General features: G+C 45.8%; 1 protein-coding gene across 1 annotated transcript; it reads right to left on the bottom strand.

The window, feature by feature from the left end:
• LOC131735212 (palmitoyltransferase ZDHHC5-like) lies at window positions 1–26,450 on the bottom strand. The gene is given in 12 exon segments (XM_059021529.1): window positions 1–3,105; window positions 7,873–8,747; window positions 11,372–11,466; window positions 12,800–12,923; window positions 14,076–14,208; window positions 15,167–15,258; window positions 15,734–15,836; window positions 16,639–16,811; window positions 17,215–17,372; window positions 18,155–18,276; window positions 22,132–22,172; window positions 22,174–26,450. Coding segments are annotated over 12 exon segments (2,412 nt in total). The 5' UTR covers window positions 22,414–26,450; the 3' UTR covers window positions 1–2,849.
• Window positions 26,451–27,095: the final 645 nt, after the last annotated feature.

Below are 27,095 nucleotides of genomic sequence, written 5' to 3'. Positions count from 1 at the left end.
TCATTTTTTCAATGTTTTTTTTTATTATCAATAATAACATACTGTATCTATAATAAAGATTGCACTTCTTCCATTGTATTATAATTACATTCCCCCAGCCACCCAGAAATTATAATAATTAAAAAAACAAATTAGAAAGACACAAATCAATAATAATAATAATAATAATCATCATCATCATAATAATGCCTCCTTGGTATTTAATTTCATAGACTGTTTTTTTAGGTCATGTGTTTTGAAAGTCCTACGCCGTGCGAAGAGATTCAATCTCTCTGATCATCTCTCCGCAGGCGAGACTCCCTGCCGTCTATCGGGGGCGATTTGCCCCCGTTCGGAGTGAAACGGGTGAAGAAAGATCGCTGCTCCTCCGAGACTCTGCGGAGAGACAGAGACCCACAAACCCCAGCTGCTGTTTCTGTCTTTTTTTTTTCACTCTGCACGGGAGAAATATCAGCCGCGATGGACACCTGGCAGCCCCCGTCCCATTTCTGTGGAATAAATCGATTCCTGCAGCTCTAGAAAGACAAGTCGACATAAATACAGTATCAAGAATAAAAAGCACAGCCCTCACAAGTTGAATATTTTTTCGATGGGTGAAAAAAAATGAAACGGGCAGAGAAATCTGCACACGTCAAGACTTTCAAATCAGCCACTTACTTTTAAAACAGACAAAAAATAAACAAATCTCATTGGGGAATTTTGTGAAGTGCTTGTGACACCCTTCCAATCCCATTGGACAATAAAACAAGGCCCGCCCCCGTGACATCACAGTGCAGAACCAAATCAGATTCATTTAAACTTGAAATTTAACAAATTGCAACTAAACTGAGTCCAGCAGACCAGCTCTAGTTTGGGGCTCTAGTGCCTTCATCAGCGTGACTGAAACTAAACTGAGTCCAGCAGACCAGCTCTAGTTTGGGGCTCTAGTGCCTTCATCAGCGTGATTGAAACTAAACTGAGTCCAGCAGACCAGCTCAAGTTTGGGCTCTAGTGCCTTCATCAGCATGATTGCAACTAAACTGAGTCCAGCAGACCAGCTCTAGTTTGGGGCTCTAGTGCCTTCATCAGCGTGATTGAAACTAAACTGAGTCCAGCAGACCAGCTCTAGTTTGGGCTCTAGTGCCTTCATCAGTGTGATTGAAACTAAACTGAGTCAAGCAGACCAGCTCTAGTGCCTTCATCAGCGTGATTGAAACTAAACTGAGTCCAGCAGACCAGCTCTAGTTTGGGGCTCTAGTGCCTTCATCAGTGTGATTGAAACTAAACTGAGTCCAGCAGACCAGCTCAAGTTTGGGGCTCCTGTGCCTTCATCAGCGTGATTGAAACTAAACTGAGTCAAGCAGACCAGCTCAAGTTTGGGGCTCCTGTGCCTTCATCAGCGTAACATTACGCAGTCAAAGTCATTCTAACAAAAACGCTAACGGCTCTAGAGCCCCAAAAAACACTGGTCTGCTTGACTCGGTTTCTTTTAGTTTCACTTCAATGTTCACGATACATTTGGGAGTTTTGCGATTTCTTCAGGCAGGTTTTTAACGTTTCCCTTTCTCAAATTGCTAAGAAGAAATTGCTCTCTGATTTCTAAGACAGTGACAGCATGAAGTCAATGCGTTATTATTATTATTATTAAAATGATTACAGTGATTAGAGTCCATTTAATGTTTACAATAGGGAGGGAAACCAGACACCCTGACGCTCCGAAATCACGAGGGAGGGCATTAGGATTAAAAAAAAAAGAAATGAAAACGACCGAAGTGATATTGTGACTCAGGAATTGTATTTTTACAAGCCTCCCCCGTCCCCTCCCTCGCTTCTCATAGTCTAAAGACACCGTTCTTTCTTTGCCCTGTTCATAGAATTAAAAAAAAAAAAATAATTGATATTATTTTAACACACAATCGCATTCAGTAGATATTTTTCTTCCGATGTTCATCAGTTTGTGAGTTTTTTTCGCTTTTCATATCCAGTCCATATTGTTCAATAACCCATTTCCAGCACATTTTAAAACATTTTAAAAGTGTAATATATATATATATATATATATATTGTCATTTCAGAACACAGTTTTAAAAAAAACCAAAAAACACAAAACTGTATCCTGATTGGCTGATCTCCACGGCCTCGATTTTGATTTGTCAAGTCGGAATTTACCTGGATTTATATAATTATTATATATATATATATATAATTTGTATTTATTTTCTACATGACAGTAAAATACCGGTCTGGTTTTATTTGTAATTGATTTTTTTCAGTCTTTCTGTGTGTATATGTGTGTGTGTTTGAAGAGTTTTTTCAGCACAAAATCCATCGCCTTGCTTTCTGCTAATACGGAAGTCCTTTGTCTGCAATGGAGCTGCGCAGAGTTGAAACAAAAAAAAATTTTGAATCTCTCCCAGAAGGAACTGAAAACGAGCGCCAACGAGAGAGAGAGAGCGAGAGAGTTTGGTTTCCTCGCTCGCTTGCAGAAACGGCAGTTTTGTTTGGCCGGTCTCTCGCACTGGCGTCTCTCGTAGGGACACGGTGGACAGCGTGGGACACTGGGACCTAGACCTCAGCGTTCGCTGCACCCGGGTTCCGAGCGGGCCTGGCGAGACGCGGGCAGCACGTGGCGAGGGACAGGGCTGTGCTCTCGATCTCTGTGGCGTTACAATCCAGGGTCGCTGATTTCATGACAGTGTGTCTGCCTCGAAAGTCTTGGCAATCTCGATCTCTCCCGAGGTAAGTCTTGGGGAAATTGCGTAGGATGTCCTTTGAGACACGACCTTAAAAAAAAAAAAAAAACACACAGTTCCTCCAATCTCTCAAGTCATGGGAAGACGCGAGCAAGTCTTTTTTGGTGTCTGTGTCTCTCACACTGAAATCTCGTAGGTAGTCCCCCCCACTCCTGACACCTTCTTGACTCCTCCCCCTCCCCTGGAGGCGGGGCTGAGGGGAGCGCTGTGACTGGCCTGGCCGGGCGGGGGGTGGGGCAGGGCAGAGGGAGAGGCCGGGCCAGTGCTGCTGTTGCTGGAGTGCTGGGAGCTGTGACTGGGAGGGTAACTGGAGGAGGGATGTGGTCGAGGCTGTCCATTAGTCCGGCTGTTGGATTTCATCTGGACCTCGTCCCTGGAGGGAAAGAAAGAACGAGAGACAGTCAAAAACCCCTCCTGCTCTGCACTGGACTCTCCTGACCTCAGCACCTCGTCACTGGATCCTCAGCTGATGCGCTATCCTTGCACTATTGCACTGCTAATCTGTCACTGTAGATCGAACTCGCTGTGATCCTAACTTGTTGCCTCCTGGTTCATATTGTATTCTAGCAGTGTTATTATTATCAGCACTGTCTGTAAACCGCACTGTGTTTAAATATGAAGCTGGCATTGTAACCCTGCGCTGTGACTCCTGTGAGTCGCCTGGGATAAAACGTTTCCACTAGAAGTCTTTCTCAGCGTCTTCAGTATAAATTCAATGGCAAACGTTTCCACTAGAAGTCTCTCTCAGCGTCTTCAGTGTGAATTCAATGGCAAAAGTTTCCACTAGAAGTCTCTCAGCGTCTTCAGTGTAAATTCAATGGCAAACGTTTCCACTAGAAGTCTCTCAGCGTCTTCAGTGTAAATTCAATGGCAAACGTTTCCACTAGAAGTCTTTCTCAGCGTCTTCAGTGTAAATTCAATGGCAAACGTTTCCACTAGAAGTCTTTCTCAGCGTCTTCAGTGTAAATTCAATGGCAAACGTTTCCACTAGAAGTCTTTCTCAGCGTCTTCAGTGTAAATTCAATGGCAAACGTTTCCACTAGAAGTCTTTCTCAGCGTCTTCAGTGTGAATTCAATGGCAAACTTTTCCACTATAAGTCTCTCAGCGTCTTCAGTGTATCATCCATAACTATTAAATACTCAAATTAGTCCTGAATTTACAAATACTAAAATAAAACTTAAATTCTGATCAAAGACAAAACAAGCTCCTATTGGAAGTGACTCTGCAGCAGCCACTGACTCCCTGTGTGTGTGACCCTGAGCAAGTCACTGAACCTCCTTGTGCTCCGTCCTTCAGGATGAGACGTCAAACAAACGAGCTCCTATTGGAAGTGACTCTGCAGCAGCCACTGACTCCCTGTGTGTGTGTGTGACCCTGAGCAAGTCACTGAACCTCCTTGTGCTCCGTCCTTCAGGATGAGACGTCAAACAAACGAGCTCCTATTGGAAGTGACTCTGCAGCAGCAGCAGCAGCAGTTGATGATGCAGAGTTCACCCCCCTAGTCTCTGGAAGTCGCTTTGGATAAAAGCGACTGCTGAATGACTCATTGATAATAATGATAATAATAATAATAATAATAATAATAATATAAGAATGGGAGTTATTGATTTCAGTCCTCATTCATTCATTCATTGATTTCCTTTGGGTCTTTCTGACCCGCGAATGTAAAAAACAAACACACAGTCAGAAAGGGTCAGTGAAAATAGAGAGAACAGAAAGGAAGATGAAACAGTTCAGTTAGTTCTGTGACAGATCAGCGAGGCAGAGGCTAGCGAACAAAACACCCTTCGCCGTCCATTTATTCAACAGCTGTCAGGCGTGTCGGGGTCCTGTTTATTTCACACACGGTTTAAAAGTAATTTTATTCCAAGTAAAACAGGTTTAAAAGTCTCTGCATATCAACAGGACTCTCTGCCTCTCCAGCCCCGCTCCTTGTTCTCTGTATTTATCAGATCTCTCTCCATCGTCGCGTGTACCGATCAATCACCTCCTGATCAGTCGATTTATCACCAAACTCCTCGATAACGCGACTCATTATTTTATTACTGGAGCGTCTCAAAGCTCTGCACATGTCCGTGATGTTCTTTGAGCGCTGGATGCAGAAGCAGCCATCTCGTTTATGTCCGTGGTGACGGGACGATGCGTATTGATCTGATCCGCCTCTTTTTTTCGGCTTCTCTCAGCCATTGAAAGCTTTTCTCTGCTTTTTCCGGAGACAAAAACGACTAGAGAGACGTGCTTGATGTCTTTTTGACGATGTGGGACACAGTCCGACATCGGACCGGGAAAGGAAAGATTGCAATGTTGGACCTGATCCGAAATAGGACCGCAAAGGGTTAATAACACTACAAATAGGGGACGGGGACTGTGAGACAAGAAGAGGGGTTTGATTTGACCAACAGTTAATCTGGCATTGAAAACACTGAACTGTCGAGAGCTTGGAATCTGGTCCTGGCTGCTGCATTGATTATAAAAATCAATAACCGGTCAATATACACTCTCCTGCAAATCAACCGGATATGCTAACTGATGTAAGAAACACGGTCAACCAGACTGGAGTCCAGTCCAGTGATATTAAACTGCAGTTACAATGTAATTCCAGTCCAGTCTAGTGATATTAAACTGCAGTTACAATGTAATTCCAGTCCAGTCTAGTCTAGTGATATTAAACTGCAGTTACAATGTAATTCCAGTCCAGTCTAGTGATATTAAACTGCAGTTACAATGTAATTCCAGTCTAGTCTAGTGATATTAAACTGCAGTTACAATGTAATTCCAGTCCAGTCTAGTCTAGTGATATTAAACTGCAGTTACAATGTAATTCCAGTCCAGTCTAGTGATATTAAACTGCAGTTACAATGTAATTCCAGTCCAGTCTAGTGATATTAAACTGCAGTTACAATGTAATTCCAGTCCAGTCTAGTGATATTAAACTGCAGTTACAATGTAATTCCAGTCCAGTCTAGTGATATTAAACTGCAGTTACAATGTAATTCCAGTCCAGTCTAGTGATATTAAACTGCAGTTACAATGTAATTCCAGTCCAGTCTAGTGATATTAAACTGCAGTTACAATGTAATTCCAGTCCAGTCTAGTGATATTAAACTGCAGTTACAATGTAATTCCAGTCCAGTCTAGTGATATTAAATTGCAGTTACAATGTAATTCCAGTCCAGTCTAGTCTAGTGATATTAAACTGCAGATACAATGTAATTCCAGTCCAGTCTAGTGATATTAAACTGCAGTTACAATGTAATTCCAGTCTAGTCTAGTGATATTAAACTGCAGATACAATGTAATTCCAGTCCAGTCTAGTGATATTAAACTGCAGTTACAATGTAATTCCAGTCCAGTCTAGTGATATTAAATTGCAGTTACAATGTAATTCCAGTCCAGTCTAGTCTAGTGATATTAAACTGCAGATACAATGTAATTCCAGTCCAGTCTAGTGATATTAAACTGCAGTTACAATGTAATTCCAGTCCAGTCTAGTGATATTAAACTGCAGTTACAATGTAATTCCAGTCCAGTCCAGTCTAGTGATATTAAACTGCAGTTACAATGTAATTCCAGTCCAGTCTAGTGATATTAAACTGCAGTTACAATGTAATTCCAGTCCAGTCTAGTGATATTAAACTGCAGTTACAATGTAATTCCAGTCCAGTCTAGTGATATTAAACTGCAGTTACAATGTAATTCCAGTCTAGTCTAGTGATATTAAACTGCAGTTACAATGTAATTCCAGTCCAGTCCAGTCTAGTGATATTAAACTGCAGTTACAATGTAATTCCAGTCCAGTCTAGTGATATTAAACTGCAGTTACAATGTAATTCCAGTCCAGTCTAGTGATATTAAACTGCAGTTACAATGTAATTCCAGTCCAGTCTAGTGATATTAAACTGCAGTTACAATGTAATTCCAGTCCAGTCTAGTGATATTAAACTGCAGTTACAATGTAATTCCAGTCCAGTCTAGTGATATTAAACTGCAGTTACAATGTAATTCCAGTCCAGTCTAGTGATATTAAACTGCAGTTACAATGTAATTCCAGTCTAGTCTAGTGATATTAAACTGCAGTTACAATGTAATTCCAGTCCAGTCTAGTGATATTAAACTGCAGTTACAATGTAATTCCAGTCTAGTCTAGTGATATTAAACTGCAGTTACAATGTAATTCCAGTCCAGTCTAGTGATATTAAACTGCAGTTACAATGTAATTCCAGTCCAGTCTAGTGATATTAAACTGCAGTTACAATGTAATTCCAGTCCAGTCCAGTCTAGTGATATTAAACTGCAGTTACAATGTAATTCCAGTCTAGTCTAGTGATATTAAACTGCAGTTACAATGTAATTCCAGTCCAGTCTAGTGATATTAAACTGCAGTTACAATGTAATTCCAGTCCAGTGATATTAAACTGCAGTTACAATGTGATTCCAGTCCAGTCTAGTGATATTAAACTGCAGTTACAATGTAATTCCAGTCTAGTCTAGTGATATTAAACTGCAGTTACAATGTAATTCCAGTCCAGTCTAGTGATATTAAACTGCAGTTACAATGTAATTCCAGTCCAGTCCAGTCTAGTGATATTAAACTGCAGTTACAATGTAATTCCAGTCCAGTCCAGTCTAGTGATATTAAACTGCAGTTACAATGTAATTCCAGTCCAGTCCAGTCTAGTGATATTAAACTGCAGTTACAATGTAATTCCAGTCCAGTCTAGTGATATTAAACTGCAGTTACAATGTAATTCCAGTCCAGTCTAGTGATATTAAACTGCAGGGATGGGAATCAGACTCCCGCTGCACAGCAGTGTGATCCAGTCCTGGTTTCACTGGGAGTTTAATAATAAGACACACCTGAGCTTGTTAGCTAGACACACTGGGGGCTGATCAAGCTGGTACTAAAACCTGGACTGGGTGACGCTGCTGTGGGATAGGAGTCTGATTGCCAGCCCTGTTACAAGACCCAGGCTCCACAAGGCTTACAAGCGAAGTAGGACCAGTGTGCTTTACTGATTCGTGTGAAACTTGAAGCTGGTTAGCGACTGCAGAAGCAGGCTGAAAAGGAACAGTAAAACGCGCAGTGAAAGGAAGGAAGGAAGGAAAGTAAAGTGGCACTCACACGCAGTCTCTACTCACTTGGGAGCGTGGATCAGATTGCTGAAGGAGGGGTAGCCGTGGTGACGCTGCTGAAACTCCACGCCCCCCTCCCTCATCGCGGGAGCCCCCGGCCCGCTGGTGTAGGACGTGGACTTGCCCAGCGCGCCGTGGGGGGGCGGGTACTGGTGCAGGTGGGGGTGGAACTGGGAGGGATGGTGGTAACCTTTCTCGGGGGAACCCAGAGACCTGGCCCTCATTGAATGCTGCTGTTGCTGGGGGGGGTGGTGATGGGGAGGCCCGCCCTCTCCGCCGGGGGGGGAGGAGGAGAGCGGGACGGGTCGTCCGAACCTGGGAGGGGGGGCCCTCTGGTGCGGGTGGGGACCGGACAGCAGCCTGTCCCTCTCCTCGATGTCGTAGCCCCTCGAGGACGGAGCCCTGCGCAGCCCGTCCCTGTGAGAGGGGAGAGAGAAGCCGGGTTTGCAGTGCTGCAGCTCGGCCTCTCTCTGCTGGGCGATCTGGGCGGAGAGGAAGGGGGAGCTGTAGCCCGGGCCGGGGGGGGGCTCGGGGGCAGCCGACTCGAACTCAGGGCTCTCCGAGGGAGTGGGGAGGCTGTCGTACGACAGGCTGCCGTTGCGCGGAGTCTGGTTGGCCAGGCTCTTGTAGCTGGTGGAGGTGGTTCCCTCGGAGCGGACGGAGGTCAGAGCCCCGCCGTCGAAGCTGGGCCCCCCGCCCAGGGGGTGGGTGTGAGCGGAGCGCAGGCTGGAGGAGAGGGAGCCCCCCGACAGGCGGCCCCCAGCTTCGTGCCCAGGCTGGGGGCCGCTCAGTCCGTCCAGGCTGGGCTCCGAGTGGTAACTGGTCTGCTGGCTGCTTTCCAGGAGGGAGGGGGGCTCTCTGAGGCTGTCCCCGCGGCTCATCTGAGATTGAGAGAAGAGGAGGAAAACAAATCACAGAATTAGAAATAGATTGATAATATATACAGGTATAGATTAAAAGACACAGATAGACAGAAAGATTGATTTACAGATTGATAGATAGACAGACAGATTGATAGACAGATACACAGTCAGACAGAGAGATTGACAGACAGTCAGACACAAACATAGGCAGACAGCCAGACAGACTGATAAACAGACATACAGGCAGCAGTGTGGAGTAGTGGTTAGGGCTCTGGGCTCTTGACCGGAGGGTCGTGGGTTCAATCCCAGGTGGGGGACACTGCTGCTGTACCCTTGAGCGAGGTACTTTACCTAGATTGCTCCAGTAAAAACCCAACTGTATAAATGGGGAATTATATGTAAAAATAATGTGATATCTTGTAACAATTGTAAGTCGCCCTAGATAAGGGCGTCTAAGAAATAAATAATAATAATAAATTATATAGATAGACAGACAGTCAGACAGACACAAAGATAGGTATACAGACAGACAGACAGGTTGATACAGATAGACAGATAAAATAGATAGACAGCCAGACAGACCGATAGACAGACACAAAGATAAGCAGACAGACAGAGACAGCCAGACAGACTGATAAACAGACAGAAACAGATTGATAGATACAGACAGACTGATAGACAGACACAAAGATAGGTAGACAGACAGATAGATAGACATAGACAGACTGACACAGATAGATTGATATAGATACAGAGACTGATAGACAGATAGATACAGACAGATAGATAGACAGATATAATTATTATAAGCGACATCCCCATTAGAACCTATTATTTAGTCATTCAGCAGTCGCTCTTATCCAAAGCGACTTCCAGAGACTAGGGGGGTGAACTCTGCATCATCAACAACTGCTGCTGCTGCTGCAGAGTCACTTCCAATAGGAGCTCGTTTGTTTGACGTCTCATCCTGAAGGATGGAGCACAAGGAGGTTCAGTGACTTGCTCAGGGTCACACACACACACACAGGGAGTCAGTGGCTGCTGCAGAGTCACTTCCAATAGGAGCTCGTTTGTTTGACGTCTCGTTTGCTGTGCTGTGCAACACAACACTGTATGAAGCATGATAACGAAACTCAGGACAGAAGTACATCTAATATCACTCAAACCAAAAGAGGAGAATTGTCAAGTATAGAATTGCCGTGTGTACAAGACAGCAAGCAATTATCATACAAGACACAAGAACATAACTTCACACAACACCAGGAACTACAAGCAAACACTGCGCTGGCATTGCCCGCTGTGCGATGGGCAGAGCCTGGCTGGGCTGGGCTGTACGCAGGGCAGTGCTGGCAGGACCGCACTGTATAACCCAGGTAAAACTACATCAATCAAAACTCACACGCTGGAAACACAAATACTTTCATGAGCAACTTACTGATCCATTGAAAGCCACTGTGTGTGGGAGGGGAGTGACAAAAAAAAAAAAGATAGAAAATACAAAAAATAATAAAAACAATAAAAATAATAATAATAATAATAATAATAATCGCTAAATATTAAAAAGTGAGTTTTCAGTTTATCAATTACTTTTCCTCTTCATTCATAGATATATTATATCATTTGAAAAAGGAAAAGTGCTGCGGAACAAAACACACCCACACCGAGACACAGAGACACACACAGAGACACACCCACTGACAGACACATCCACACACACACCCACACCCACACACAGCGGTACCTTGCTGCTGTGGTTCATGTCTCTCACACACACACACACACACACACACACACACACACACAGCGGTACCTTGCTGCTGTGGTTCATGTCTCTCACACACACACACACACACACACACACACACACACACAGCGGTACCTTGCACCTGTGGTTCATGTCACACACACACACACAGTGTTACCTTGCTGCTGTGGTTCATGTCTCTCTCAGACACACACACACAGCGGTACCTTGCTGCTGTGGTTCATGTCTCTCTCACACACACACACACACACACACACACACACACACACACACACACACACAGTGGTACCTTGCTGCTGTGGTTCATGTCTCTCTCACACAGACACACACACACACACACACACACACACACACACACACACACACACAGCGGTACCTTGCACCTGTGGTTCATGTCACACACACACACACAGTGGTACCTTGCTGCTGTGGTTCATGTCTCTCTCAGACACACACACACAGCGGTACCTTGCTGCTGTGGTTCATGTCTCTCTCACACACACACACACACACACACACACACACACACACACACACACACACAGCGGTACCTTGCTGCTGTGGTTCATGTCTCTCTCACACACACACACACACACACACACACACACACACACACACAGTGGTACCTTGCTGCTGTGGTTCATGTCTCTCTCACACACACACACACACACACACACACACACACACACACACACACACACACAGTGGTACCTTGCTGCTGTGGTTCATGTCTCTCTCACACAGACACACACACACACACACACACACACACACACACACACACACACACACACACACACACACACACACACACACAGTGGTACCTTGCTGCTGTGGTTCATGTCTCTCTCACACACACACACACACAGAGTGTTACCTTGCTGCTGTGGTTCTTGCCAGGGCTGCTGTAGGCTGGTCTGTATTTGTACATCGTGGGAGTGGCGGGGTTGTCCGGAGACAGCAGGCTGCTCTCTGCAGAGAAGAGACACACGCAAACTAAACAGAAGAAAAAACTAACGAGCGAACGAGAGGAGTCCGCTCTGCCCAGACACACATATACATTTACAGATATACACACATATACATATACAGACATACAGACACACACGAGCTCTCTCGCTTTGTTTTTCACTTGAAAAGGCGCTAAAATTGTACTGTGTTGTATTGTACTGTGTTGTATTGTATTATCACATCGTACTGGATCACATTGTATTGTACACATTGTACTGTGTTGTATTGTATTGTATTGTATTGTATTGGACTGTATCACGTCGTACTGTGTTGTATTGTATTGTGTTGTGTTGTGTTGCATGGTGTAGTGCAACACAGTGTTTCTCGCAGTCCTGTGTATCTGTGCAGCTCCGGTCTGGGTCAGGGTCTGGGTCAGGGTCAGGTTAGTGTATGGTGTCTCTCACTCACCCTCGGCAGTGTTCACAGTGAGCTGGACTCGCAGTCCTGTGTATCTGTGGAGCTCCGGTCTGGGTCAGGGTCAGGGTCAGGGTCTGGGTCAGGGTTAGGTTAGTGTATGGTATCTCTCACTCACCCTCGGCAGTGTTCACAGTGAGCTGGACTCGCAGTCCTGTGTATCTGTGGAGCTCCGGTCTGGGTCTGGGTCAGGGTCAGGGTCTGGGTCAGGGTTAGGTTAGTGTATGGTATCTCTCACTCACCCTCGGCAGTGTTCACAGTGAGCTGGACTCGCAGTCCTGTGTATCTGTGGAGCTCCGGTCTGGGTCTGGGTCAGGGTCAGGGTCAGGGTCTGGGTCAGGGTCAGGTTAGTGTATGGTATCTCTCACTCACCCTCGGCAGTGTTCACAGTGAGCTGGACTCGCAGTCCTGTGTATCTGTGGAGCTCCGGTCTGGGTCTGGGTCTGGGTCTGGGTCAGGGTCAGGGTCTGGGTCAGGGTCAGGTTAGTGTATGGTATCTCTCACTCACCCTCGGCAGTGTTCACAGTGAGCTGGACTCGCAGTCCTGTGTATCTGTGGAGCTCCGGTCTGGGTCTGGGTCAGGGTCAGGGTCTGGGTCAGGGTTAGGTTAGTGTATGGTATCTCTCACTCACCCTCGGCAGTGTTCACAGTGAGCTGGACTCGCAGTCCTGTGTATCTGTGGAGCTCCGGTCTGGGTCTGGGTCTGGGTCAGGGTCTGGGTCAGGGTTAGGTTAGTGTATGGTATCTCTCACTCACCCTCGGCAGTGTTCACAGTGAGCTGGACTCGCAGTCCTGTGTATCTGTGGAGCTCCGGTCTGGGTCTGGGTCTGGGTCTGGGTCTGGGTCAGGGTTAGGTTAGTGTATGGTATCTCTCACTCACCCTCGGCAGTGTTCACAGTGAGCTGGGCTCGCAGTCCTGTGAATCTGTGCAGCTCCGGTTTGGGAGGCGGGGGGGCCTCTGCGTCAGCAGACTGGCTTTCCATCACCTCCAGACTGCCCTTGGACTGGAAACCAGGAAGAAACCCAGTACAGTGATCAGGAGAGGAGTAATAATAATAATAATAATAATAATAATAATAATAATAATAATAATAATAATAATAATAATAACTAGAGTTGCCAGCAACTTTACAGCTTCCAGTACCAAAGACTTTAGCAAACGAGATGCATACATGGGTTACTATGTGTGTTCCACAGTAACCATGGCACTATCTGCATTCTATAAGGAGTTATGAGCCAGTTTTACATTTGACCTTTAAGAGAGGTCAAAAGTCATGGGCAATGTCGTTTTTTTGATAGAGCACACATGGGGTTCTATATGTGTTCCATTGTAACCATGGCACTATCTGCGTCCTACAAGGAGCCAGTTTTTGTAAGCTGATGATGTCATCCAAAGTGGCCGCCATGTTTTTTTTTTGTAGCAACGTTTTTAAAGACAACCACGCTAGGATCAGGTGAGCCGATTTCCGGTTCCAATCGGACGAGCGGTTTCAGAGACGAAGGGTTTTGCAAGCCAGTTTTGTGTGTTGATGATGTCATCCAGCGTGTACACTTAGCACAATGGTGTTTATTCAATCCAATAAAGAAGAGGAGGAAGAAGGAAGGAGAAGGAGAAGAAAGAAGGAGAAAGAGGAGGAAGAAGGAGGAGGAGGAGAAGGAGAAGAAGAAGAAGAAGAAGAAGAAGAAGAAGAAGAGAGGAGAAAGAAAAAGAAGAGGAAGGAGAAGGAGAAAGAAAGAAGACGAGAAAGGAGAAGGAGAGGGAGAAGAGGAGGAAGAAGAACGAGGAGGAGGGAGAAGAGGAAGAGGAAGAAGGAGAGGGAGAAGGACGAGAAGAGGAGGAAGAAGAAGGAGGAGGAGGAGGAGAAGAAGAAGAAGAGGAAGAGGGAGAAGGAGGAGGAAGAAGGAGAAAAAGAAAGAGGAGGAAGGAGAAGGAGGGAGAAGGAGGAGAAGGAGGGAGAAGGAGGAGAAGAAGAAGAAGAGGAAGAGGGAGAATGGAGGAGGAAGAAGGAGAAAGAGAAAGAGGAGGAAGAAGAAGGAGGGAGGAGGAGAAGGAAGGAGAAAGAAGAGGAGGAAGGAGAAGGAGGAAGAGAAGAGGGGCCTGCGACAGTACCCGCAGAGCCTGCAGTGAGCTCAGCAGTAATGTTAACGCTGCTTACCGTGGAGTGGCTCAGCTCACCCTGGATCCCGTTGTCCAGCACTTTCAGAGGGGTGCGTCCGTCGCAGTGATCCGGTCTCAGGAAAGGGGGCTTCACCACGACCGTCTGCTCCTTCCGAGGACGACCCAAGTACCTGAGGCACAGGGGGACCCCAAAACATGAGCACCGGCAAAATCACCCCCCCAAAACATGGGCACCAGCACCAGAACATCAGAGCACCGACACCAATGAATCAGAGGAAGCATTGGGGAATGAGAAAGAGGGTCACACACACACACGAGATACGCACAAAGATACGCACACACACAGAGACACACACACTGAGACACACCCCGAGATACGCACACACACACAGAGACACACACACACCGAGTTACGCACACACAGATGCGCACACACAGACCCTGAGACACACACACAGACACCGAGACGCGTGCGCACACACAGACAGACACTGAGACACACACACAGAGATGCGCACAGACACCGAGACACAGACACCGAGACGCGTGCGCACACACAGACACAGACACACCGAGACAAAACGCACACACGCACAGACAGACAGACAGATGAAAGGTCGACTGGCAGAGTTGAAAGGTCACACTGCCACGTGATCTGAATGGAACGATGGAGGCTGTTCAGGATCCCGGATGTTAGGATTCTCCAGACAAGCTTCTCAAAGCCACTCAAAGAGAGCTTTTAAAATATTATAAAAAAAAAAAAAAAACGATACTGACTCGATATTAGAGGAGCAAAAAGGAAACAAAGTCTCTCGGAGAAGCTTGTCTGGAGAATCCTAACTGACAAAGCGACTATTTTTTCCTATCTGCTAGTGTTGTTTAAAAAAAATAATAATAATAAATAAAATCTGCCAATCACGCGACAGCGGGAGGGAGGCAGGTAGGACTCTCCAGACAAGAGAGTCTCAAAACCAGGTTTGAAAATATGTTTAAAAAGCGCCATGAACTCGATACTGGAAGAGAGACAGAACTCTGAAACCGCTCAGAACGACTGGAGCAGAAACGCACACCAGCCGACAGAACAGGAGGAGGGGAGGAGGGGAAAAGGGGTACAGATGAGGAGCGTACCGGGGCGCTTGTGAGCTGCACAGCACGTGACTGATGTTCTTCCAGCACCCATTGGTGAAGGGATTGACTCCGCCCCGAAATTTACCCGTCACCTGGGTGGGATGAAAAAAAAAATTCATAAATGGTTTTCTAGATATTTTTTTTAAAGTACAAGTTACTAAACGCTTGAATAGCGACTAGCTTAGGAGCGACACAGACTGAGCAAAACAATGTAATACAGCCCAGCCCAGCCCAGCGCATTGCAGTTAAAGAACTACAGCTCCCAGCATCCCTCACCATTGCCGCGGGTGCAGAGGCATGCTGGGAGCTGTAGTCCTAGCCAGGGCTGGACCGATTCACAATACAATAACTATGACAGCGCAGCTAGAACTGAAGAGCAGCTCCTGAACTCACAGTCAAAGCAACACAGACTGAGGAATAAAATAATAATAAACACCGTGTTTGAGTGACAGGAAGATGCAGCGCTGGGAATGAATGCAAACCTCATGGGAAGATAAGGGGTCTGTAAAAATAACTATAAAAAAGGAGCTTTGAAGGACAGTAATCTTTAGTTGAGTTTGTTCTTACCTGTTCGTTGGTGGTTCGACCCCGGGCCACCAGTACGAGGTGGAAACCAGTAAGCCCTGCCACTGGGATGAAGAACAGCCCAGCGACGCACATCACTGCCATACTGGGAGAGGGGGGGGAGGAAAGTCAAGGAAACCAACTCCGATCTAGCCTGTGTTACACACGTCTATGGCAGTAAAACTGAAGAAATGCAGTTTTTAGCTCTGGTCTGTCAAGCAGTGTTTCCAGTGAAAAAAACACACACATACATATACATATGCTGTCTTATAGCAGTCCTTATAAAGAACTACATCTCCCATCATGCCTCACTGATACTGCTAAACTAAAGGCATGCTGGGAGCTGTAGTTTTTTGTTTCCAGTCTAAACAGCACATATATACTGCATTCAGACCTGTCTAGGCAACTGCAGTTAAACAAAACTACAGTTCCTGAACTCAAAGCAACACAGACTGAGCAAAACAATGTAATACAGCCCAGCCCAGCGCATTGCAGTTAAAGAACTACAGCTCCCAGCATCCCTCGCCATTGCCGCGGGTGCAGAGGCATGCTGGGAGCTGTAGAAAAGCCACACTGAAGACGCTGAGAAAGACTTCTAGTGGAAACGTTTGCCATTGAATTCACACTGAAGACGCTGAGAAAGACTTCTAGTGGAAACGTTTGCCATTGAATTCACACTGAAGACGCTGAGAAAGACTTCTAGTGGAAACGTTTGCCATTGAATTCACACTGAAGACGCTGAGAAAGACTTCTAGTGGAAACGTTTGCCATTGAATTTACACTGAAGATGCTGAGAAAGACTTCTAGTGGAAACGTTTGCCATTGAATTTACACTGAAGACGCTGAGAGAGACTTCTAGTGGAAACGTTTGCCGTTGAGAGTCTCCCAGTGGCACGGTGAGAGGATACGTGACGGCGCAGTGCACCTTGCCCAGCTGCTCAGAGTGGTAAAGGATGAAGAGCAGTCCGAAGCCGAACACCCCGATGATGTGCGCCGTGAGCGACAGCAGGAACAGGAAGAAATATCGGTAGTTGCGTCGCCCGATGCAGTTGTTCACCCAGGGGCAGTGATGATCGAACTCCTGAGAGAGAGGGAGGGAGAGAGAGAGCGAGAGAGAGAGAGATAGAGCGAGAGAGAGAGAGCGAGAGCGAGAGCGAGAGCGAGAGCGAGGGAGAGGGAGAGGGAGAGGGAGAGGGAGAGGGAGAGGGAGAGAGAGAGAGAAAGAAAGAAAGAAAGAGAGAGAGTGAGAGAGAGAGAAAGAAAGAAAGAGAGAGAGAGCGAGAGAGAGAGAGAGAGAGAGGGAGAGAGATGTATTACAGGACTGCACAGAAACAGGGGTGGGGGTCCTGTCTCTCTGGGGGGTGGGGGTCCTGTCTCTCTGGGGGGTGGGGAGGGGTCCTGTCTCTCTCGGGGGGTGGGGGGTCCTGTCTCTTGGGGGGGGGGGGGGGGGGTCCCATCTCCCCGGGGGGGGGGGGTCTCCTCACCTCCACACAGTTGTCACACACGCTGCAGTGGGAGCAGCGCGGGGGTCTGTAGAAGCGGCAGGTGGAGCACCACTTCATCCGCACCTGAATCCCCTTGATCTCAACCGTCTTGTAGAGCGGAGCACGGAAATCATCTTCCTTGTCCTCGTCCTCCTCGGCTAGGAGAGAGGGAGAGACACGAGAGAGAGGGAGAGAGAGGAATTAAACACAGAGAGAGAGAGAGAGAGAGAGAGAGAGAGAGAGAGAGAGAGGAATTAAACACAGAGAGAGAGAGAGAGAGACACGAGAGGAGAGGGAGAGGGAGGAATTAAACACAGAGAGAGAGAGAGAGAGAGAGAGAGAGGAATTAAACACAGAGAGAGAGAGAGAGAGACACGAGAGGAGAGGGAGAGGGAGGAGAGAGACGAGAGAGGAATTAAACACAGAGAGAGAGACAGAGATAGGAATTTAAACAGAGAGAGAGAGACAGAGATAGGAATTTAAACAGAGAGAGGAATTATACAGAGAGAGAGAGAGAGAGAGAGAGAGGAGGAATTAAACAGATTGAGACAGAGAGGGAGAGAGACAGAGAGAATGAATTAAACACACACAGAGAGGAGAGAGGAGGAATTAAATAGATAGAGGAGGAATCAAAAAGAGAGAAGAGAGGAGGAATTAAACAGACAGAGAGATAGGAATCAAACAGAGGAGAGACACACACATCCAAATCCTCCTTATCCTCGTGTGGGACAAAGACAGAGAGAGAGCGAGAGCAAGAGCGAGAGAGAGAGAGAGAGAGAAGACAGACAGACACACAGTCCGACCGTCGTCCTCAGCTGAGAGAAGAGAGAAAACAAACATCGTCAACACACAGAACAAACAAACAAATAAATAAACAGAGAGACACACACACACACACACACACACACACACACACACACACAGTCTCCCCTCTCCTCACCTCTGGGGAAGACTCCGGGGTCCATGAAAGTTGCCATGCTGAAGTTGGCGACGACGAAGAGGAACACGATTGCATTGTAGAGCGGGACGGCCAGGGAGAAGTGCTGAGCCAACCAGGGAGACCTGAAACACAACCGAGACCCCCGCTTACAGGAGAGCCGAGAGACACACACACACCAACACACCCCCCGTTTACAGGAGAGCCGAGAGACACACACACCCCAACACACCCCCCGCTTACAGGAGAGCCGAGAGACACACACACCAACACACCCCCCGCTTACAGGAGAGCCGAGAGACACACACACCCCAACACACCCCCCGCTTACAGGAGAGCCGAGAGACACACACCCCAACACACCCCCTGCTTACAGGAGAGCCGAGAGACACACACCCCAACACACCCCCCGCTTACAGGAGAGCCGAGAGACACACACACCCCAACACACCCCCTGCTTACAGGAGAGCCGAGAGACACACACACACACCCCAACACACCCCCCGCTTACAGGAGAGCCGAGAGACACACACACACCCCAACACACCCCCCGCTTACAGGAGAGCCGAGAGACACATACACACACCCCAACACACCAATAATACATCTGAACAGCTCTCTCTGGCAGCCTTTCCTATCTCCTCCTGTCTGAGTCACACCATCCTTTGTATTTGCCAGCTTTTCAACTTTCTCCTTCTCTCCCTCCTGTCTGAGTCACACCATTCCCTCTAGCTACATGAACGACAACTAACAGTCCTGAACCCCAGGACTGGGTGCAGCAGCAGCAGCAGGGCTAGTGTGAGTTTGTAACCCTGCTCAAACTCCTGGCTCCTGATCATTTCAATATTAATAATAATAATAATAATACTAGACTTCATTGAGGGGGGCTCTGAACCCCAGGACTGGGTGCTGCAGCAGCAGCAGGGCTAGTGTGAGTTTCTAACCCTGCTCAAACTCCTGGCTCCTGATCATTTCAATATTAATAATAATAATACTAGACTTCATTGAGGGGAGCTCTGAACCCCAGGACTGGGTGCAGCAGCAGCAGCAGCAGCAGGGCTAGTGTGAGTTTCTAACCCTGCTCAAACTCCTGGCTCCTGATCATTTCAATATTAATAATAATAATACTAGACTTCATTGAGGGGAGCTCTGAACCCCAGGACTGGGTGCAGCAGCAGCAGCAGCAGCAGCAGGGCTAGTGTGAGTTTCTAACCCGTTTGCATTTCAATCCACTTTTTTTTTCTGTTCTTTTATTATGTTATTTTTTTTTTCTTAAAACATGCGACCCTGTTTTTTGAACCCCCTAATCCTGCCCTCACAGTTCGCCCCCTGATCAGTCGGTGAACTGTGACATCCTAAACGTGGGATTAAACTCCAGTTAAAAAAAAAACACACACAAATAAAACTAGGACACCATCTGTCTCTCTCTCTCTCTCTCTGGTCCTCTAACCCAGAAAAACAAGAGAAAATAATCCATCAGCAGAACATTGTCAATCACTCCTTTAGAATATTTACTGTACTGTACTATGCTTTACCAGACCTCTCTGTGCTTTACAATGCTTCCCTATGCTTTACCAGACCTCTCTGTGCTTTACAATGCTTCCCTATGCTTTACCACACCTCTCTGTGCTTTACAATGCTTCCCTATGCTTTACCAGACCTCTCTGTGCTTTACAATGCTTCCCTATGCTTTACCACACCTCTCTATGCTTTACAATGCTTCCCTATGCTTTACCACACCTCTCTGTGCTTTACAATGCTTCCCTATGCTTTACCAGACCTCTCTGTGCTTTACAATGCTTCCCTATGCTTTACCACACCTCTCTGTGCTTTACAATGCTTCCCTATGCTTTACCAGACCTCTCTGTGCTTTACAATGCTTCCCTATGCTTTACCACACCTCTCTGTGCTTTACAATGCTTCCCTATGCTTTACCAGACCTCTCTGTGCTTTACAATGTGCTGTTACTGTAGGAAGCTTGTATAATGGTTAGTTTTATCATGGTTTGTTTCTCAAACCTTACCTAGCTCTAGTTCTGGATGATGGAGGTATTAAAATGACTGTCTGCTGACTTCGTTTTTTTGCAGTTTTGTGTTGAGTTTCTGAGCGAGTGAAGTTCTGGGAGATGAAGGATGAACAGGAAATCTCCTCTGTGGGAGTCGATGCAAAGTCCTCATGAACACGAATGTGTGTCTCTGTGCGTGTGTGCGTACGTGTCTCTCTGGCAGTACGTGTGTCAGTGTGCGCGTGTGTCTGTGTGCGCGTGTGTCTGTGTGCGCGTGTGTCTGTGTGCGCGTGTGTCTGTGTGCGCGTGTGTCAGTGTGCGCGTGTGTCAGTGTGCGCGTGTCTCTGTTCTGTCTGTGTTTCAGTGTGTGTGTCTGTGTCTCTCAGTGTGTGTGTGTGTCAGTGTCTCTGTATGTGTGTGTGTGCGCGTGTGTGTCAGTGTGTGTGTGTGTGTGTCAGTGTGTTTGTATTTTCCAGTCCAGTTGCTTCGTGTCTGCACACTCGGATTAAACACACTGGATTAGACGGTTCAATATGGTGAAGTGTGGCTCTGGATAATCCCTGTGATCGCGTCTGTCTGCCTGTCTGCCTCGAGGAGCTTAGTGGAGAAAGAGAGAGAGAGACAGCGCTGGGCTGCAGTGTGGAAGGCAGTGGGTTTGAGGAGCTCAGTGGTTAGGGTGCTGGGCTGCAGTGTGGAAGGCAGCGGGTTTGAGGAGCTCAGTGGTTAGGGTGCTGGGCTGCAGTGTGGAAGGCAGCGGGTTTGAGGAGCTCAGTGGTTAGGGTGCTGGGCTGCAGTGTGGAAGGCAGCGGGTTTGAGGAGCTCAGTGGTTAGGGTGCTGGGCTGCAGTGTGGAAGGCAGCGGGTTAAGAAAGTAAGACAGAAAGAGAAGCAGTGTATTTGTGCAGCCCAGCAAAGGCAGAGAACGTGCGGAGCAGATCAGCATGAGGGAGGGAGGGAGCGCCGTGTGCAAGTCACTGCCTGTGTGAAGGACCTACCCAGCTAGAGAAGCTGACTGCAGCAGGAGAGGAAGAAAACACACACACACACACACACACACACACAGGCACAGACGCACACAGACACACACACACCCACCCACCACACACACGCTCAAACACGCACACACACACACCCACCCATCCACCACACACACGCACAGACACACACGCTCACACACATACACCCATCCACCACACACCCAGACACGCCCAGCCACCACACACAAACCTGATCTTATTCAAACTAAACGAGCCAGAGAGGAGAGAGAGAGAGAAAGAGGACGAATTAAACAGAGAGTGCTGCACAGACCAAATACTAGAGTCTTCTAGTTTCAATCACGCTGATGAAGGCACTGAAGCCCAAACTACAGCTGGTCTGCTTGACTCAGTTTTCTATCACACTAGCCCTGCTGCTGCTGCTGCACCCAGTCCTGGGGTTCAGAGCTCCCCTCAATGAAGTCTAGTATTATTATTATTATTATTATTATTATTATTATTATTATTATTATTATTATTATTATTAATACTGAAATGATCAGGAGCCAGGAGTTTGAGCAGGGTTAGAAACTCACACTAGCCCTGCTGCTGCTGCTGTTGCACCCAGTCCTGGGGTTCAGAGCTCCCCTCAATGAAGTCTAGTATTATTATTATTAATATTGAAATGATCAGGAGCCAGGAGTTTGAGCAGGGTTAGAAACTCACACTAGCCCTGCTGCTGCTGCAGCCAGTCCTGGGGTTCAGAGCTCCCCTCAATGAAGTCTAGTATTATTATTATTACCATTGCAATGATGAGGAGCCAGGAGTTTGAGCAGGGTTACAAACTCACACTAGCCCTGCTGCTGCTGCTGCACCCAGTCCTGGGGTTCAGAGCTCCCCTCAGTGAAGTCTATTACCATTGCAATGATGAGGAGCCTCACAGTGTGAAGGTGTTTTTTTTTTTTGGGGGGGGGGGGGGGGGGGGGGGGCTGCGTTACTCACGTGAACACGAAGAACAGCGAGCTGGACCCCACCAGGAAGGCGGGTGGCGGCCGACACGGGAACGTACTTGCTGGGCTTAATCTTGCTCAGGGTGGCGTTGCTGCCCGAGCCAGGCGGCATCTTCTGCTCTCGGAGGTACGGGGGAGCGGGGAGGGAGGGGGGCAGGTTTCGGTACGGTCTGGGGGGGGGTGAGGTGGGGTGGGGGTGGGGGGAGGAACGGAGGTCGCTTCGCTTGATCCTGCTGGTTCGTCTGCTCCACAAATTCACAGCTCCCCACCGCATAGCCCAGGGTGGGGGAGAGAGGTGGAGAGAGGGAGGGAGAGAGGGAGAGGGAGAGGGAGGGAAAGAGGGAGAGGGAGGGGTAAACTGGGGGGGGGTCTTGATTAGAGGGTTGGAAGGACTATGGGAAGCTCTGATTATGTACGGAGAAATTGGGTTACTAGAGATTTTTTTTTCTTTGAGAGTTGTGTATTTCGAGAGAGAGAGAGAGAGAGAGAGAGAGGGGGAGGGAGAGAGGGAGGGAGGGAGGATTGGAGGTAGATGAATGTTTTTTTTTTAGTGAAGAGATCGAGGGGTCGTTTACTGTACGGAGGGTCTGGAATTTAAAAGGAGGGGCAAATATTAGGGACTCAAGCTGTGGTCAAAATATAACAAGGAGGGAGAATTTGAGCTGGATAGAGGATGGAGGGGTGGGGAGAGGTGGAGAGGATGGAGGGATGGGGGAAACAGAGGGAGGGAGGGGTGTGTTGTTTAGGTAAGATTTCTAGATGAAGGACAGCGCTGGTGAAGAGTGAAGCGAGGGAAATATCTGCTAGATCTACCAGCGTTTAAAAAGCGCTGTAATTAAACTATATTACTAGAGCCAAACATCCGATCTGAAGGGTATGAAAAAAAAGCACCACAGACTATCTGAAACTTATTTAAAACCGTTTGTTGTATTTTTTTTTTTATCTATCAAAACTTAGTAGAGAGTCAGAGATTTCTGTCCAATCCCAGAGCCCTGTTTTAAAATGGGAAGATTTTACACACACACAAACATAACTCTCTCTCTCTATATATATTTTAATATATTTTTGGAATATATAGTTCTGTACACTGAAATAAACCGTTAATAGATTTGTAAAATGAAGCCTTTTTTTGCGGGTTCTGGTTTTGGCAGCGACTGATGTGTCCCAGTGCAAAAGAATCTGAATCTAATTGACAAAGACAAAAAATTAATGCTCAAAACGTAGGGATTTGTGTAGAACAGACGAGCTATGTGTGGAAAATATCTAGATAGATATATAGATAGATAGATAGATAGATCTATAAAAACAGAAATGAAAAGGTTTTAAAATAAGAATCTAAGTGATATGGCTTTAAGTGAAGGCAAGAATATTAAAACTACGCAATAAGCGATTTTAGGATCCCGTAGGGTTTAATTTGTTTAATCTATGAAATTATAAAATGATGTTCAAATCAATTTAAAAAATATATATATTAAGAATAGAAGACTGACGTTTGACAGGGTTTCGGTGAAAAAGGTGCACTATGTATATATTTAAATATATTTAAATCTAGCTGTGTGTGTGTGTCAGTGCGTCTCTGTGTAATGATGTGCGGTTATCTCTCTAGATGTGTTGCTATTTAGAGTTTTTAAAAGGTGCTCAAAACCAGACAAGTGACGACTTGACCAGATGAAAAAATAAAAAATGAATATTTATAAAATGCCTTTAAGAGAGACAGCAAAGTCTGTGTGTGACGGAGTTTTATATTAGAGGAGCGGGTGAGTTTGGGGGTTATGATAAGAGGGAGAAAATGGTGAGAGAGAGAGAGAGAGAGAGAAAGTGATTGATATTTTTTCCTCCACTGGCACAGTCCAACGTATTATTCTGTCCACAGTCCAAAATAATAATAAAAAATCCTCAAAACTCTTTCTCCTCTTCGTTTGCCTGCTGTTGTCCGCTACAAAGCCGATCTGTCTAATTTTATCCTGCTTTGAAGTTGAAATGTTTTTATTTTGGTGAGGAAGCTGCAGCGGATGTCGGGACAAAAACAAGTGTGTCGCAATTGCGTCACGGGTTTGAATGACGCGTGAGGTACGTCATCGTTCCATCGTTCGATTTAAAAAAAAAAAAATCGATTTGTAAATTCCAGAAGTGACCCCTCCCGCCCACCGTAAAAATAAAAAATAAAAATCCAATTTCTTTTGTAGTCCGAAGCAGAGTGAAGTCACAAACCTCGAACTCAACCGAAATAAAAATCTGTACTCCTCACAAAAAAAAATAATAATTAAAATTAAAAAGAACTTTGGTTTAACTTGGAGAGAAAAACAAATCCTAGTATTATTACTTAATTATTTCAGCCGGGGGTTCAAATTCCCAGCAAAGTTTTTAATCGGCTGTTCCTTCAAAAATGCCGCTGAAGTTTCACACAGCAATCCACTTTGATCCGACTCCCAAAATCAGCTGTAGTGTAAACTCGCACAGATCTCTAACCTTAGGCATACCTATTAGTACAATGATAACTCTGGTTGTTATTATTATTATTATTAAGACGACATGGTATATTGTTCGCCTTGTTTCACATCAGCCTGCAGGGTAAAGACTACACTGAGTCACCGCGTCCGGTCTCCACGGTACCTCAAAACTATTTTGCAAAACTTGCTAGCTCTTGTATTGTTAATGGGAGAGAGATCGCTAGTTTTTTTCACTCGAAGCAAACTCGGAAAATGACGCACGGTTCTAGTGTAACCTGTTATTAATGCATGGCTAGCTGGATTTTTCTTTTAAAAATGATTTTTTCTATCCCCAAAGCCTTGCGATTTCCACACGCCGTGTTGCAATAACTCCCGATGCAATCGAAAAATCGCGATGAGCATTTAAAAAAAAAAAACACATCTACAAATTCAAATCGACTCGTTTCTTCTGGACGACACCAATTTAAAAACTGCGTGCAATTATCCAACCAGAAGCATTGATAAATATTAACCTGGGTGGGATTTGTTTTAATATATATCACGGTAAACTTCAGTTCTGGTGGGAACAGTTGCTTGATTAATTAATTTATTTATCCAAGTATACACAAACTTCTCTCTCAACTTAATCAATTATGTTGCGCTGTGTGTGTTTTTGGGAATATTGATTCGTTTTTTTAAAAGCATGAATTTCTGACACGTCTGAACTTCGTGAATCTCAATTCTTGTCTGTTTTTACGTGTGTTTCGCTAGCCTGTTTATATTTTATTTTTTTAAGGATCGTGTTTATCTTGTAAACGTTTTTATCAACTATAAATGCCACACACACACATACACGCAGAGAGATAACTAGCACTAAAAGATAGATCACTTTGCCCTTAAATTGTAAAACAGGCAGGTATATATAAATTAAAAGACAGTCCCTCTTACTCCAAGCCGCAGACAAAGTATAACATCTTTGGAATGTTTTTAAAACTTAATTTCGTGAATAACTTTCGATTTGATTATGCTGTAATAATAATAATAATAATAATAATAATAATTTCAAAACAAACGCTTATCTGGATCAGAAATCTCGTCAAATGCAATTATTTCCCCCAAATAATTACGTCCCCTTGCGTTTCATTGGCTTAGGCAGCACAGAAAACTCCAGCGGCTTTCTCGTCTCTTTAAGTTTTGAAGAAAATCCGCTTCGTTTCCACCGTTTGTTGGTTTTTTTCGGTCAGTGTATTTTTTTGGCAGCTTCGAGGGCCCCGCAGCGGATCCCCGACTTTTCCTGAGCACGCTCCCACGACTCGCTCGCTTCGAATCCCGGCGTAACCAAACTGCACAGCCCCGGTCCCGGCCTCCTTCGCCGCACCTGAGTCTCGTCCGGGCTTTTTTTAGTTATATTTGAAGCAGCAGAGGCGAGCAGCTTGGACTGGAGCAGCAGACGGCGGCTTTCCCCAACATTTTGGAAAGCTTGGGTTGAAAAATGTATATAAAATAATAATAGTAAAATAAGCAGAAAAGTGTCCTCGTCAGACGATATCGGATAAGCACATCTTGCTCCGTCGGCTACGGAAACGGTTCTGCGTCTGGTTTTTAATTCCCTGTGTGGCGTGTATAACCCGGTTGTACCTTTCCCCGTACAACCCGTCCGCCTTCTTCTGTTTCCTCCACAATATTTAATAAAAATATATATATTTTATTTAAAAAAAAAACACCTTTTCAAAAGCTCTGTATGAGCCGCCCTGGCTTGTTCGTTGTTAGGGATCCGTTACGTCAGCGAGATTCCAAATTTTCAAATATTTCTCAAAATTCTAAAACGGCTCCGTTCTCGCGCAGGAGAAAAGCGAAAAAAAAAAATTCGAGACACCGAACGCACGGGGCCCCGCCCCCCCCCTTAACGATCCGGTTCTCCCATTGGACGGAGTGGGCTACGGTCGCGGTGAGGGACCAATCGAGACGCCGGGTCGGGTTGATTGACTGGGGGGGTGACCAAACGGGTTCGACTACAGGTGACGATACTCCCGCCCACTCGATGCTGACCACATTTTTTTTTTTAACTATTGCATAGATTTAAGTTTTAATTTATTTTTTATTTTTTAAAGTTTAAAGTACACACTGACAGATATTTAAAAAACAGCCCAACCCGAATACTATCGCTTCAAAGGGACTACTTTTAAAATGTCAACTGATAACCGTTAACCATTCTCACAACTTAGAAAAGCATTGGTACTAAATGTGATTTTATTGACATTTTTTCTTCTAAATGAGCTTTTAAATCGCAAGTCTGATTAATTTTTTTCATTTAACAGTAGAATTAAGCCTCTTTATTCATGTAAACACAGTCCCGCTGCAGAAACATTGTAATTTTCCAGCAGAAAATACTTAATTTTGTTTTCATTACCGCGTTAATTAAAGAGGAGCGGTTTTATAAATCGTTGGTACGTTCTTCATTAAAAACGAAGGCTTGTCCGATTTTAAAAGCCCTATTATTATTATTATTATTATTATTATTATTATT

This window comes from Acipenser ruthenus, unplaced genomic scaffold, assembly GCF_902713425.1.
Source record: "Acipenser ruthenus unplaced genomic scaffold, fAciRut3.2 maternal haplotype, whole genome shotgun sequence".
Taxonomy (NCBI): domain Eukaryota; kingdom Metazoa; phylum Chordata; class Actinopteri; order Acipenseriformes; family Acipenseridae; genus Acipenser; species Acipenser ruthenus.
The sequence above is the reverse complement of the archived record's forward strand: the minus strand, read 5'-3'. Positions and strand labels throughout refer to the sequence as shown.